Below are 17312 nucleotides of genomic sequence, written 5' to 3'. Positions count from 1 at the left end.
TTTTGAACAATTTGCATCATTAATTTTTAATAACTTACGTGGCCCCACATTTGGCATTAGTTTTTATATTTTGTTTATTAAGTTTGTTGACATACGAACTTGTAATGTGAGCGGCAAATGATCAATGTACAAATTAATTAATAAAGTATAAATTAATTAAAGTTTTATGGGTTTAACATTTACACTATACTTGCATAAATGACCTGAATAGTTTTAGTGTACAATGCGTTTCTCGTAACATGTATTTTATTTTACTGATTCCATAGTAAATTTGCAATGTTTGAAAAATAATCAGTAGATAACGTAATGCTGAATATTGATTATCTAAAAATAGATTTAATCAATAAATTAATTTTGCTGGATTCGATCAAATTTATCATAGCAGAGATAATTTATTATTTGATATCACTATGGGTATAAATCATTATTAGATATTAAATGAATTTATATAAAATATAAAAATATAACAATAAAAAACGTAATTAATGTTAACTTATTTATTGCATATTATATCAAATAATTTTATAGGTGTTTTATTTGCGGAATTTGTTGATACAAGCTTAGAGAATTAAAGTTATTACGACCCAAAGCCCTCGGCCATGCTCTGGAAATAAAACAGATTCGAGCAGAAAATAAGCAACCATCAAAAGATTCATACTAATTACATTTAATGGAAAAAAGGTCTTATTTACCGCGACTACAGGCGACCCACGCTTCTCCTCGGAATTTCACTCGTGTAAATATTTGCGCCGTCGGAATCTGATTTTAACCTTCACGGATTTAGACTGCTGTGTGATTATTTATTTGAATTACTTTTTCTACACCCAAAGCAAATATTTGTATGATTTACCGATTTTGTATTAATGACGCAACCGATTGCTTTGTACTAAAACCTATGCAAATTTTTCAATTCGTTACAAGTATTATGCCAATTGATAAAGCAATCAATTCTGCACATAACATAAACTAAGTGGAAGCTATTCGTAAACTCAAAAAATGATCTTCGATTCGAAATAATAATAACTTAATCAAATGTATACGAGTACATTGGTCTGCTGAGAACCATTCAATTGTTGAAATATTAAGATTCAACGCATTGTAATAATTACCAGTCTTGATTAGAAGGAATTTCAATGATAAGAAAACACTGCTATTCTTCAACAAATGCATGAGAAAATTTGCTAGGAAATTCTTGTATGCATTTTCTAAGATTTCTAGATAAGAACATGCTTATGTTGATTTAAAATTAAGATATGCGGAACATATAAATATTAAATGGAGAATAATAAACTATAGAATTATTATGTTTTGTAGTGTAAACATATTCAATGGTATCTAAACATTTGTTAGAATCAAAACTGACCATAAGTCTTGGTTTGACCGGGACAGTTCCAGATTTCCACTTTTAGTCCCGGATTTTTTTAAAAGCATCATTTGTTCCGGATTTAGATCATTTGTCCCGAATTTTCGAAAAATTTAGATTTAAAATAAATCTTCGCATTTACTTGATAATACAATTACAACTACTCATCAAAATTTTACAGATGATATATACAAGGTGTACTACTCTTATATGAAACAATATGTAATTGTTATTGAAAAAATTGCCGAATGCAAAATTTCAAAGATGGATAAAAATAGCACCTCACATTAATAATTTCTAACAATTAAATTTTTGCAAAAATTAGCAAGAATTATAAAAACAAACTGTTTGGCAGCCTTGCACAATTACTAATTTTATACTAACAATAAGTTAGTTAATCGAGTAATAAAGTTTTCCCGTACTAGAATAACTCCAAGAAGCCGTCATGGTTTTGATATAAAAAAAATATGGTCACCTCAGTTTTAATATCTGAACAATTATGAAAGTAAGGAATTCAGCTGGGACCACTGCCAAAAGTAAACAGATTATTTAGCTTGCAAGATAAAGTCTAATTTAGATACAATAGACAATAGTTAAGAAGCACATAAAAGAATATAGCAAAATTTGAATATGAATTGTGTGTGGAATTTATACACAAATTTCTACTAATTGAATACCAAAATACTAGTCCAGTCATTTAAGCTTAAATTAGGTAAGAATCTTAGAATTCGAGATACCCAGCTGTAAGTCTGTAAATACTTGTATATTGACACCCGAAAGTTGTCTCAAAACCTACATATTTTAGGATGTCAATACCATATGTAGGTTTTGAGACAACTTTAGGGTGTAAATATACAAGTATTTACAGACTTACACCTGGGTATCTCAAATTCCGAGGTGAACTGACTATAATGAGTGGACTATACAAGTCCAATAATAATAATATAAATATGAATTTTGAATGAAGAATAGTTACTTATCAAGGTATGAAATAATTCTGCATAATATTTTGGGCCCACTTGGTATCAATTCTTGACTATCCTGTATGTTCTATTCGACGTGCAAAAAGGCTATGGCTCTGAACTCACGGTTCGGTGAACGAACGCTTCGATGAATGAGCAGAATTCCGGCGAATGCAGAAACCAAACCCGCCCACGTGAAAAAAAATAACTGAAGTCACAATACGATGGATTCACAATCAACTACTAGCAGAAATACGAAACGTTAATCCATGCAGACGCATTGCAGACACGTGCTCGAAGGTTAACCGTCGTAATAGTGGCTTGCAATGAATGATGACAGCTGTCTGTCGCATTGCCACTGCATTTTTTTTATTCATGTCAGTTTTTGTTTATCGCTAATTAAATCTTAATTTTGATTTCAATTTTTCAGTATTTGTTTGGTTCGTAAGCAATCAAATCGAATTTAAAAAGCTTCTTGAACACTTTGTCATGGTTATGAACTCTGGTATAAGCTCTGAGGAAAATCATACTGAAGAATTAAATATCATAACAGTTGTGAGGCAAATAGTAAAAATTAGATTTCAATGTGTATACTTTGGGACGATAATAAATATCAAAATAAGCGTTTTACAAAATATGTCAAGAGTCATGAAAATTATGATTGCATGCTTTGCTCTTTCCTGTTATGAATTATAAATTTTACTGATTGCGAATAAATTAAATTTTCATTATTCAAGTACTTTTATTTATATTTTTTTATGCAATTATTCTCAGCGATCATATTACCATTATGATTTGCTCTATATTAATATAACCATTAATTAATTATCTATTTATTAATAATTAAACATTAATCTATAGTCTTGCAATTATTGGTTTTCTTCATATAACATTACCTGATGGTGCAAAGAAATGTTTACTATCTTGCTCTTTTATTTTGATAGAAAAGTTACTACATTGAATAATAAAGAAAAATATGAATAAAAAAGAATAGTGGACAAAGTGCAAACGATAATTTTTAGTGAATAAATTTTGCGGCCAAAGTTTAATGGTTGAGCAATCATTTGTCTTTTATACTTGATGCACTTAAACTTGTATCTTTTCGTCCTTTCTTCATTTAATGCCTTAGAATTATTAATGCAATCAATACAAACGAATATTATGGTATCACTATTTTGAAGCAAAATAATTTCTTCTAGCTTTTCCTTCTTTTAGTTTAGAGTTTTATATAGCATTATATAGATTTGCATAGAAAATAAATGAATATGATTAATAAAGCATTTTGAACCATAGGATTTAGGGATGAAAAAAAAGAAATGTAATATACCTATTTTTGTCTCTTATACTTTAAAAACCTTTACCTCAATCAAATGTACACATTTTTATTTACACTTTCTCTATTTTAATATAATTTATTTATTACAACATTAAAATTAACTAGTGGGGTGTATGGCATCGTGCCTTAAGGCAAATTGCTGGAACTTCCCGTACGGTAACGAAATGTTCGAGGAATACTGAATGTTTTCAAATAGATTATTATAAATATTGAATCATTTTCTAATATTTATAAGAATTATATAAACTGAATTGCAAAGTTGAAATTATTTGTTCAAAGTATATTAAAACTATAGTCAGAATTAAAAATAAAATCTGAATTATTTTTGATATACATATTTTTTTTTTGAAAGCATTTTTAAAAACTAATAAATACTTCTCCCAATCATTACTAATTGAAGGTTTTTTATATCATTCAAATTGGATGCTCCGTTCTCTCAAAAATTCGATTTCTATTTTCTGCACTATGTGCTCTTTATCTCTGCTGGACCTGCCTTTGCCAAAAACTAATCAGCTCATCTCCCTATCAATAGGATTAGAATGTTTTTTGAACCATTCAAATCGGTTTACCGAAAACGTGACTGGAAATTTGTATCCATACATACATACATACACACACACACATACAAACATATCCATTTTTTCTGAGGTATGCCAAAATGTTCAGAAACCTTCAAAACTTTCGGTCCATTACAATAACTTACCCTGCAGAAAATTAAAAACAAAATGATATAGAAGATGAAATGATATAGAAAGTTACCATGCAATAGTTTGCTAATACAGTTTGCAATTTACAATAAGTCTTCATTATTAATTATAATCCATAATATTTGTGAATAACAATTAGTTCAATTATTCGTTTAAATAAATGTGTGATCTATTTCCTATGGTATGATGCTCAATTACCATCAATCTTTTCAGATTTTTTCATCATAAGCATTATTATGCTATAACTTATGCATTACATTCTCCGAACTGAATTAAGCTTAAGTGAATGCTAGTGTAGACTAAAAAAACTACTATTAAAATAAAACCCATAAAGACGCGTACTCGTGCATTTTGTTATCTAGATGTTTCTTGAGAATAAAACAGCATTATTTTTTACGATTTGATATATCTATGTATCCAGCGGTTGAAGTTGATTATCTCAGCACGCTCTTATGCGTTCACTAAACCATATATTAGTAGGTACAATGCAAGTAGTTGTTTATTATTCAATAAAATTTCTAAAATATATTTAAATCGATTAATGGAAGCAGTAGTTCGCAGAAAATTTATTAAGTAATTATGTATAGGTATTTATATATCTTTGTCACTAAATGCATGATTTGAGAAAGGTAAGCTAATCAAAGTCAAATATGTAGGAAGTTTATTTTATTTTTTATTTTGTTATTTTGTTATTGGTAAACATATGCTTCATTCAAGAGAGTGTAAATAAACACTGGCAATTATTTAACATACTTCAGATATTACGTAGTTTTGAATGATTTCATAGTTAAATAATTTAATTAATTATCTAACCGCCAAAGATTCATAGCGTCATACTTGTTAAAGTGATAATATCATTTGGCAACCGATTTCAAGATTATGAAACGGAAATTCTTTCTGTAATTTTAAGATAGTATGTAAAATAACATACGAACAGATTTGTTTTGTTTTTAACTCTTTTATACATAATAGACACAAACATTATAATATTTATAATAATGATTTTTTACCATCTGGGTCCGTTACACATACATCTTTAAATATTAACCTTATCAAAGTTTTTTCTGAATATTTTCAATTCTTTCTCGATTTTGCATGAATAATAAGTGAACATAAATCGAAATTTACATTTATGATTGAAGTTCAAAATTATAATGATTTAAATATCTGAAAATAAAACTGATGTTATTTATTATAGTATTGTTATTTAAAGTTATTGTAAAATTATTGTCCAAAAATTAAATTAAATCAGTTATTATAAGTAGAGATTCTCAAATCATTTAAATATTTATTTTTAAAAGAACTTATGTTGAAATGATAAACTTGTTTTTTTATGATATTAATGCTCGAATTTGTACTGAATTTCTTCTCTTAGCTTACAAAGTAACTATTTTTTATTTTATGGGGTCGCTAAAATGCAAGATATCATATGTTGTTAAATGAACATTATTCAATGTTAGTTTTAAATTGATCTTTTGTAATTAAGAAAAGTTTGTTTAATTAAATTTGATTTGAAATATGTTCCTTTCTGGTAAAATTTTAAGACATTAATCGTTTGCATGTGCTAGAATAAAACGTAACTTATTAAAAGAGAATTTCAAATTTGACCATGTCAGCATATTTATTCACATCAGCTAAATGATCTAAGGTAAATATGGAATAAAAAGATAATAAGATAATATTGTGTGACTTTGAGTCATCTAAACAAAATTGTTGAATATCAAATATTTAGAATATTTATTGTAAATTATTTATTCAAAAACATGATCTGCGTGTTAACTAGAGAAAATTTACTTTCATTGGTTGTGCCAAGGCAAGAACCTCGATCAAGCTAATCAACACCAAAGTCGATTACAAAATAGATATACTCGAATTCAAGTCGATTACAGAATAGATATACTCGAACTCAAGTCGATTATAAAATAGATATACTCGAACTCAAGTCGATTATAAAATAGATATACTCGAGCAATGTTTAACTTCTAAGATGCAGTACAGAATAGGCCCGAAATAACAGTACAAAATAATATTAAATGCTATCAAAAGTTGATTTATTAAAAGTTATTTATTTATTGGTTGGCGTTGAATATATTTATTAGATGTTTTATTGTTCCATGAAACGAATGGCACTACAATCCTTCAATTGATAGAATCATAACCGCATTAATCTAAATAATTTAAATCTTATTTTATTGCGAGCAATGACTAAAGAAAACAATAGCTTATTTTCAATATTGCGAAATCAACAGGTCTCAAACGTTGTATATATGAGTATTGCAAATTTGGCATTTTGTCACGAAGTTTAATAGGTGTTTTCATGCCTGAAGTTCACTCTCCCTGAGATATTATGTTTCTGATAAACGATGCAATGTACTAATTTTAGCGATTCCCGGTGCTGCCAATATCACCGCGTTCAGAAATAGTTAAGCATGTGACCTCCGCCTTACAGATTGATATAGAAACAACCGATGTACACATATAAATATATATATATATATATCTGTGCACCTAATTTCTTAGGAATTTCATTGATATTTGCGATGTTTATGTTTATAAGATCATCTATAAAACACAAATATTCAGGATTAGTTTCGACACATGCTTTGCTCTCGACTTTGAATGAGCGAATATTGTTGAAATGATTTACTAAATATTATTATTCCACAAAGACGATTGATTAATGGTGACATTTGATTGAATAAGTTATGAAATTTAATAGAATAAAATTAATTTAATTTTGTATGCTACAATTTGCGAATCGAATTATAGAATAATTTGGATTATTTAGTAAATAATTTTCCATAAGAGATTTTAAATGTATTTTTTTTCTGCATTTTCATTCGGATGGCTTGTTGTAAATCTTGATGTCTTATGTATCATTAGTAGAGTTTACAGCTTGATTTATAGAAGTATAACACCGCTTTTTCGTAATATAGTTCAAAATTTTCATTTTTTAAAAAAAATATTTATTTATTCCTAAAAAATGAGAACTGATTTATTCATCTGCTTCTCAACAGTTTGTTGCCAATGTGTCGGTTTAAATATTATATTTCCTGAATGAATCTCTTCAAGGCTCTCGAAATGAGTACCTTCAATCGCTTTCATTATCTGAATTTTCATAATTTTGAATAAATGTGCACTGTGACCCTCCTGGCCAAAATACTAAATGATAAAACACTAGTAGAGAAAAGTAGCAAAATGCGCACAAAAATATACAATACAATACTACCATTGTCTTGTCAAAATATATTTTGAATTTGATAATTGTTCATAAACATAATTTGTCATTAAGTTAAATTAACTAGTCGATGGTTGGCGGAACATCATACACATCATGCCAAGTATAAGATAAATTATTTAAATATTTCATGATCAATAATGAAACGTGTCTACGTCGCTTGAGTCAGTACAAGTAATAATCATTCTGAATAAGTAATAATCTTTTTTTAACAATTATGGTTATATTAACCTGTCAAAATTCCCATTTGTTCGTCTTAACCAACCAAATAAAAGATGACCCTCACTCGATTGAATTGTGAGTTAAACAATATGACTCTAACAACATTGTCTGGTGAATACATCGTTTATTATGCGGTTAAGAGCACACACATATGTATACTATAGACATACATTATATATTTATATATATATATATATATATATATATATATATATATATATATATATATATAATATGGTTTTGTATAAATGTATTTTTATTACCACCATAAATATATTTTCAATGAGTAGATTTGAAATATTAATAGTTTATATTTAAGATTAAATTTAATTTTTGAGATACCTTCATAGATTTTTATAATGAGGTTGCATCAAGTCTAGTACTTTATGCAGAGGTTTTATAGTCATAAAAATATAAACACTGATTATATGCGGAGAAGCCAGTGTAAATGGTTGGTGGTCTGATCTGAAGATTATATATATATATATATATATATATATATATATATATATATATATGCTTTTCTGATTAGACCACCAACCACTTACTCTGATTACTCCGCTGTACTTGACTTATTCAAATGAGTTTAAAATGTTTTCATACTCTTCTCGGGCTTCCCGTTATGATATTTCACCCAAAGTGCGTCCACTTTTCCAATCTTATAAAGTACATATTTATTATTCTCTGGATCAGCAAGTCAGTCGCTAAAAACATATACGATATATCAGTAATAAATGACCATAAATTTTATAGCGTATATTAGGAAATGCTCAATTGAAATCATTTAAGAATACGATAAAGTCTATGATATTTTAGAGAAAAAACTAGATTATTTTGAGTCAGAGAGTTAATTCGCGGGCAGGTTGACAAAGAGAGCAAATATGCTTGTTTACACACGTTTTGTGAACTAAATATAAATTATAATACATACAGTTGTTTATATATGCAAGTATTTGAGTTTGCTATTTGAATCATTTTGTATTGTGTCTGCTGTGCCCCAATGAATAGGCTAGCTAGAGATGTTAGATTTTACCATTTTCAATTTCAAACAGTTTCAATTGTTTATAATTAAAAAAAATGCTTTGAACCAGTACAATAAGTTGTATACTATTTTTTACACTAATTTGACGTGTCTAGTACCCGATACACGTATTTTAACCCTCGTATTTGGTATACTAAATATCAATAACTATTTTAGAAATAATATAAATGAGTATTATCAAAAATTTGCCTTCTTTAAAGTAATTTGCGATATATTTCTTTAAATTGTGTCTAAAAAATTAAATTGTCTAAAAATTATTTTTTTATGAAAACTATGTTTTTAAAACTGTAAAGATATAGTAAACATAAAATTGGAATCACTGAAAAATATGTGTATATTTTAAATCTAAAATTAAATTTAGATTTATAATTCTAAAATTTGTCTTGATTTTATTGGATGTTATATTTTTCGATAAATTAATAGACATGTGTGCAAGAGTTATAGATCATAGAGTGCAAATTATTACTCCTAGTCATCACACATGTAAGTCTGGGTGCCGTTGACTGTCTCTATAATATGGTAGACTCCATGTATTGTATTGCAGTTTTTGTTCAGTTATTTCTTTTTTCGCATTTAGTCGAGACGTTAATCTTCGCCCAGTATTTTACGATGCTGTTAATATATTCGCACTTCAGTTAGCTTTCGTCTTAATATCCCCTATAAATGCAGATGTTACATTTGGATGCAATGCTGACAAACATGAGATACAATAGCAGATGTAACTGATTCATAAATAACAAAGATATAAAATAAAATTTCATTGCTTAGTAAGTATTGATCGTTTGATAAATCTAATTTTTATTAAGTTAAGTGTGGCAACCTGAATGAATCAATCTAATTATACTCTTCATCTCATTCTTCCGACTATATCACAATAATATTTTATTTAGTCCAATCATTATAGTAAGTTCACCTCGGAATTCGAGATACCCAGCTGTAAGTCTGTAAATACTTGTATATTGACACCCTTAAGTTGTCTCAAAACCTACATATGGTAGTATAGGTGGGAATCAAATAGACCATGAGTTTTGGAGAAAAACAAATATTCAAAGAGACAACTTTAGGGTGTCAATATACAAGTATTTACAGACTTACTGCTGGGTATCTCAAATGACTGGACTAATTGTCTCTCTGTCAATAAAATATAATAAATATATTGAATATGTGTCAATATTTAGAATAATTTAATTATAAAGGAATAAGTTAAAACTTAACTTCAATATTCAAAACATTGCAACCAGCTTAAAATATTTCTTGTTATCGTTATCTTATATGAAAGTATGGAACAAATATCAAGTTATTAGCATATTTCTCAAATCCATCTTTATTTTACTTTTAGAAATATCAGTTTAGACTATTCAATTATCCATTGACGCATCTGCAAACGCGAATGCTTTCATGAATCATGGCACAAAATACAAAAGCTCTCCTTGAAATCATTTTGCACATGTTTGTATAAAACAAAACGATCGTTAAGCGTTCTTTCTGGAATCTCTTCCTTATGGTCTCTGAATACTTCATCATTACAATTATATTGCATATAGTATTTTTTATTTGTCTTTTTTGCAGGTGAACAGCGGAAGCCCGGCCGAGCGAGCTGGTCTGCAAGCAGGCGACGCTGTCATCAAGGTGAATAACACAGACGTCTATAATCTGAGACACAAGGACGCGCAAGACGCCATCGTGCGCGCCGGACAATCCTTTGAGGTGACAGTACAAAGGTCAGTGAGTTTCAGTGGGTAGAGCATTTGTGGCACTTTTTTATAATATATTTTACCAGCAACAGCAATCAGAACTTAACAAGTCCTATGTGCATTGTTTGTCGTGGCGAAGGTCGTTAACGCGTTGACTTTGTATGGACCGGGTCGCGCGTTCGATTCTCCGCTCTGGCAATCTGATATCGGGCAGCGCGATGTCCATTTTCAATTGAAAATATAGATCAAAATATGTTACCAATTGAAAATAAGCCCATCTCGGCCACTGCGGTGTGAAATGGCAATGGAAAATGTCTCACACTATTCTTCCCTGAATCGAGTTGGAGTTTTAACTCAGCTCACGGACCTGCTCTAGGGCAGTACACCTATGTGCATTGTACTGACTTCTTAAACGCCGTACATTTTTATTAGATGGCAATCTAAACGGTTGTTCTATCTCTATGTGATGTATTTATTATTACAATTTCTGTAATACTTATGAATTTTTTATTGATGCCGCAATGCCGGCAGGGTCTATTTTCACTTGGAAGCATATTGCTATCAATTAGTGAACGGTTAGCGATTTCTATTAAAAAAATTAAATGCAGTAAAGATCATAAATAGCGCGCATATATTTGCAATATCTTTTATATACTTCTATTTTAAAACAAAGTGCAGTAGAAGTTCGTTAGTCCTGCACTTAACAGTTCGGATTGGCAAATAGTCCGAAACTGTTTCGGTAAATTTAGGTGTGCTTTTTAAAGAAAAACGCCCAAGAGCTATTCAGAAATTTTTCGGGTGGATAGAGATTAGAAATGTTTTAATTAATGAGTTTAATATTGGCTCATAAACTATTTATGTTAACTTGAAAAATCTGGAAAAATATAATAATCTTACAATTAGTAAAAATTATTCCTCATACAAATTTATATTCTATATATATTAAAGAGCACAGAAACTAAAACTACATTCAAAATGATATTAATATTTCCTAGTTATTATATGTGAATTTGCTTTAGAAATTTGTTTATTCTGAATAATTTATACATAGCAGGGTTTGTTGTCTTCATTCTTGACATGGACTTAAATTTCAAAACGTTACAATATCTTATTCAATTATTTTATTTAAATCGGTAATATTCTAATTCTAAAAAATATGCCTGATTTGAAAAACAAGGGTTGTGCACATTTATTTAAATGCATTTATTCTTAAAATTACTTGCAACTAGTTTAGTTTTTATAATAAATATTTTATGCGTTAATAAATGTTCGTAATAGCAATAGTTTAATGAATTACTGACATTTTTATATATGTTCCGTTTAAAATATGAAAAATTGGTTATGGTATTAATTTTGAGCGTTTGTAACCTATTAGAAAAACATTTGATTTTATCTAAATGTGTTTTGTTTATATATTCCGTAAGTTATCTCAATTATTATTATATCTTATCAAAATAGGCTCTCAGAATTTTATAAATATTTACTTTATAAACAAATATCAACCGTTTGTTTTTCATAACTATTAATAGTTATTTACATTGCTTGAATAATGTAATTTTGTAGATAAATTTTAAAGTAAGAAAATTTGATTTTATTTGCAGTTAGAATATATAAATATTCAAGTAATAGGGTAACCACATTTATGAAAAAATATTTCAAGTTTAAGGATATGCACATTATAACTGCCACAACTTTTTTTTTAATTACAAATTGTCGTCATCAAAATGAATCCGTACCAGTTTTCTTCTTTTCACCAACTCTATATTTTTACAGAGGAGGCTCAACATGGCAACCACAAGTAGTACCAACTGGAGTTGCTCCAAAGCCATCACCATTAGGTTCTTATGTGTCACCAGTGACCAAAACTTCTTTGGCCGCCAAACCCCAGGACCCAATGCACATCGGATCCGGACACAACAATAAGGCTAAACCATTTGCAAGTGTGCAAGTAAGGTTTCATAAACTATATAACTCATAAGTAGTTTGTTACTTAATGTAAATCTAAATTTTTCATAAAAGGAAAATTGTATTCTGAACACGTGCTCATATACAAGCTTGTAGAGATTGAATGAGATGTTGAATTCTATTGAAACATGAATGGGATATACTAAAAGAAAAGCTCTAACTAACTTGCTTATTTATTATTATTTGCAGTTAAATGGAACCGGCCCCAAGAACTTAGTAAATAAACAATACAACACTCCATTGAATATCTATAGTGAGCAAACTATCAAGGAAACATTAGACAAACACTCTGAAGTGCTCGAAACCGGTGTAGTAGGGTAATTTTAATAATATTTATTTTCATATTTATTTTTACTTCATATTAATTGCAATATTGTATGTGTAGAGTGAACTTTAAGAAAAACGAAAAAATCTATAATGCAGCAAATAGTGAGGTGTTCAAAATGCTACAGGAAGCTGATAACGAACCCGAAAAAGGTTAGTTTGTACAAAATTGGTTATAATTTAAGAATATATTATTTTATTATATTTGAGTATATAAGAAGATGATTTTTTTCTGATTATATTACGACATAGAGAAAGCTGGTTTCAGAATTTATTATAGATATTTATTATTATATATAATTCAGGAAAAAAAAATATTTATTAGCATTACAAGTGCCTGAATAAAAAAATGGCATGTAGTTAAATGTTATTTAGAGTGTTGAGTAACTATTTACCAATTTTGAAAAAATGGATTCAATTTGGTCTAAATTGCGAAAAATAAGCAAAATCTATATTAATTTCTGATTCTTTTCCATGCAAAATAGCAGGTGTCAAGTGGTCTGCAACATAATAATGCTAAATTTATTTCCATGGCAAGATTTCAGATCAGAGAATAGTAGAAGAATTTAATCACTACAATATGAAACCATTGAAAATACCGCATATAAGTTGATTTTTTTTTCATATAATGCTTAAATTTTTTTGTAAATTCAAGCATATTCAGATGTCCGCGATCATTTTTTTATTATTTTCTGCTCTATAACTAGCCTGGGATGTTACGATCAAATGAAGAAAAATAGTAATTTAAGGGGCACAACTAGTGTAACCGCCTAAAAAAGGTGATTTTTGGGAATTTATATTAAAAAAACTACTTTATCAAATATTTCAAAATTTTAGGAATATATTTATACATGTTTTAAGAATACATAGTAAAATTTTTGAAGAAAAAAATTAGATATTTTTTAATTTATCGTCGATCTCCAACGGCGCGACAAAGAAAGGCCTTTAACTGCTGCAGTGATTCCGGCCTTCTACGTGGATGAAATCAAAAAAAAAAAATCTCGTTAAACTAGATAATATTGTCTGTAAAACGAACTACGATGAAAAAAATAAATCAAAAATTGACAAAGTGGCGGCGTTTTGAAAAAAAGAGTCGAATTTTACCTAAAAATTTTGGTGGTTTTTCGACTGAAAATTCAATCAAAAATTCGATTTTTGATCCAATCGAAAAATCGATAGTTCATTTTACGGAGAACTATATAAAGAACATGTAAAAAAAATTGATAGTGATCGGATCATTCGTTTTTGAGTAATCACTGCAGCAAATTCGGAAAATGCTGTTTCGAGAAAAACGCGTTTAAAGATAAAATTATCGTTGTACTATATACTATATATATACATTTTAAATGGCTGTAACTCAAAAACTATTTGAGATATCGATTTGAAATTTTTATATATTATTTTTAAAGGTGTAATCTACCGAAATATGAAAAAAAAATCGATTTTTTCGAAATTTCACACTAGTTGTGCCCCTTAAATATGTATTGCATTTGCTAATATTATAAATACTAAATACGTAGTAGCCCCGATTAGTCCAGTGCATGTCACAGCTCCCTCTTCGGATCATTCTCACCAGCCTATGGCGTCCCCGGCCGCACCAGTTTCTGGATTGCGTCACGTGTCGGCTCCAGTCGATCGCCCCGCGACAAACAACACCGGCGGTCTGCCGGCCGGGCAGAATATCTGCGCTGATTGTGAAAGACTCATCGTGTAAGTTTTCGGGAAAGGAGTGGATGTAGGATTTCATTTGGCGACTGAAAATTTGTATATAAGAAGCTTATTGGGTGTATGTGTTCATTGTAAAACTGTACAAGATATGATGCTTTAAAAAAATTGAAGCATTATATCTTTTACAGAACGTGGTATGTATGTACTAACTCAATTTTAGTACGCTGGATGCGATTCTTGAAAGTGGCGTGAGAGTGCTATTGATTATGATTTATTTTCCTATATTTTTTGTTTAATTTTATAAGTTATATTAAAAAACAAATCATGACAAAAATAACTGTTTTGTAATTATACCGTAAACAAATAAATCATAATCATTAATTTAAATGATTAGGTATGGCTGAAACGGAATAATGTCCATTTCATAATTCCAAATTTAGGTTTTCTTCGGGAACTTGGAGCAGAAATGATTATTAACATTTACCCTGTAGTAGTATCCAATTATAAGTAAAAAATTAGTATTATTTGAATTTTCTTTATTTTTCAAAAAATCTCGACGAGACAGTCTCTCATCATCATATGAATGGTACGAGGAGTAAAAACAACATATTAACGAACCAATACCCAATAGTTGCCGATTTGTCATCACCTACGTGTGAAATCTGTTCGCGGTTTATAGTGTAAGATTAGAGGAAATTTAAATTATTTTGCAGATGTCGTGTAGCATCAGTAATCTTATTTTTATATCTAGAAGCTTGCTTTGATGTGATGTAAATATAATTAGAAGTAGAAGAAGCACTATGACTGCAATTAAGCCATTGAATGGATAGAATAGATTATCATCAAATCTGCTCGTAAGAGAAAAATATTTTTTATTTTAAATTGACAGATTTACTCTACCTTAGGTTATAACAGTATCGGAATTAAACCGATAAACGTATCATTTAATCTTGTCGATATTAAATTATAAACTATACATTAAAAATATCTCTCCGATTGAGTCTGGATCTTACTTTATTAAACTCTTTGTATGCGTACTTTGTTATAAACAAAATTTCAATAATTTAAATTTTTATAATTACTTTATTTGTAAGAGATCATTGAAAACTTAAAATTATTAATGCGTGAGTACATGATTTGATGATTTTTGCTCGTATTCCGGAAAAGAGCTTTAGAATATTAATCATATTTTTATGATTTATATCTTGAAAATTCTTAAAGCTTATTTCCTGGCTTTTGTTATAGTTAATTTATAGAGAAAAAAAGAAAATCTGTGTGAATGTAAATTTGTATATATTGATGTTAGTACACATTTTGATAATGTTTATACATTTTATTTAAATATATTGTTTGTCAGGTATTAGTTTCCTTATATCAGCATGTGTATTTTATCTCAATCAGAGTTTACAAGAATTCTTTATATATAATTTCATTGCACTTTCAAAATTTGTTGATAGGTTCTGCAACTAAACGACTAAATTTTGACAACAACATATATTTCAAGCAACACTAATAGATGCATATTAGAAAGCGTATAAAATTTATGTTTGCATTTATGAAAAGCTATTCAATTGCCGATATTTGGTCTGTTGAGTTTGAAGCTTCGCATATCAAACATTTCATTGTAATATTTCTGTTCGTATGCACTATGGCATGAATTATGAGAAAGCTTGCGTACGATAGATGTCTGATTATACCATATATTATTATTTTTTACCGTTTCTCCAATATTTATATTAATGAAAATTTTCATTACTCTAGGGGTGTGTTCGTGCGCATAAAGGACAAGAACTTACATGTTGAATGTTTTAAATGTGCAACTTGTGGTACGAATTTGAAGAACCAGGGATATTACACCATTCATAATAAATTATATTGCGATATTCACGCCAAGCTCGTTGCTCGCCAAAATCCACCAGCTGGTACCGAAGGATGCATTCCATTCACCGTGCCACCGTAAGTATAAAATTTATATTATATCTTAAAACAACTTAGAGAATATAATATAATATTAATATTGATTTTAATTTATAAAAATTATTATTCCAGCGGCGGAAAAATTCCGGTGAGCGCTATCTCCGCAGCTCTGGCTGCCCACTCGTCTCATCCACTTAATGGAGGTATGGCACCACCTAAGGACCAAGCACCCTCTACCCCGGGATATGCACCAGTTTCAGCACCAGTAAGTAAATTTATAGAAATTATTTTAAATTTATAAAATTTGTGATAATATCACGATGATTTTGCAATTTTTGCTTTAACATTAATTATATATTTTGTTGCAATCGTGTTGAAATTAAAGTATTCGCTTTTGTGATTCTTTTTTATTTGTTTATTGGTCAACATTTATTTATTGTGTAATTATTATTTTTACTAATTTTGCTTCAAATTTTTGTATATAATATCACGTAATATTTTATATTTCAAAAACGTCGCTTTCTAAGTTAATAGTTTAAATAATATAAATAGTTTATATTCAAAACAAGTTCTTCCAGTTGTTATCATAATTAATATCGTTTCTAAGTAATTCAAAACTTCCCCATCTGTAAATTTATAGTTTACACTCCTAACTTTTATTGCAACTAATTAATTAATATTAATTTGCTAAAAGACATTTTGTAATGTAAATAACTGCCATAACTATTATAATATTTATAAAATATCATTTGATTTAATTTATGTTAAAAAATTTTTGATAAAAAAATAAAAGTTGTATTTAGTATAAAACTTTACTTTATTAGGTACACAAGTCGGTACACGTTTAATATTTTGAAATACTTATATTAAGATT

The 17312-nt window shown here is 28.7% G+C and overlaps 3 protein-coding genes across 3 annotated transcripts in view; 2 read left to right on the top strand and 1 right to left on the bottom strand.

The window, feature by feature from the left end:
- LOC113370125 (NADH dehydrogenase [ubiquinone] iron-sulfur protein 2, mitochondrial-like) overlaps nt 1-1409 on the top strand; it is a 4240-nt gene extending 2831 nt beyond the window's left edge. The window contains exon 9 of the mRNA XM_026610795.1: nt 1349-1409. Within this exon, the coding sequence (XP_026466580.1) occupies nt 1349-1409 (61 nt within the window). The remainder of the gene's footprint in view (nt 1-1348) is intronic.
- The window catches only part of LOC113370422 (PDZ and LIM domain protein Zasp-like), a 109704-nt gene that overhangs the window by 27409 nt on the left and 64983 nt on the right, over nt 1-17312 (bottom strand).
- The window catches only part of LOC113370124 (PDZ and LIM domain protein Zasp-like), an 8070-nt gene continuing 1033 nt past the window's right edge, over nt 10276-17312 (top strand). Inside the window, exons 1-8 of the mRNA XM_026610794.1 lie at nt 10276-10323; nt 10440-10591; nt 12338-12506; nt 12719-12846; nt 12915-13006; nt 14374-14563; nt 16283-16477; nt 16571-16703. Coding sequence (XP_026466579.1) covers nt 10276-10323; nt 10440-10591; nt 12338-12506; nt 12719-12846; nt 12915-13006; nt 14374-14563; nt 16283-16477; nt 16571-16703 — 1107 coding nt within the window. The remainder of the gene's footprint in view (nt 10324-10439; nt 10592-12337; nt 12507-12718; nt 12847-12914; nt 13007-14373; nt 14564-16282; nt 16478-16570; nt 16704-17312) is intronic.

This window comes from Ctenocephalides felis, unplaced genomic scaffold (genome assembly GCF_003426905.1).
Source record: "Ctenocephalides felis isolate EL2017-DRISC unplaced genomic scaffold, ASM342690v1 CF-g0.4_SCAFFOLD_01492, whole genome shotgun sequence".
Taxonomy (NCBI): domain Eukaryota; kingdom Metazoa; phylum Arthropoda; class Insecta; order Siphonaptera; family Pulicidae; genus Ctenocephalides; species Ctenocephalides felis.
This window is presented reverse-complemented; position numbering and strand designations above follow the sequence as displayed.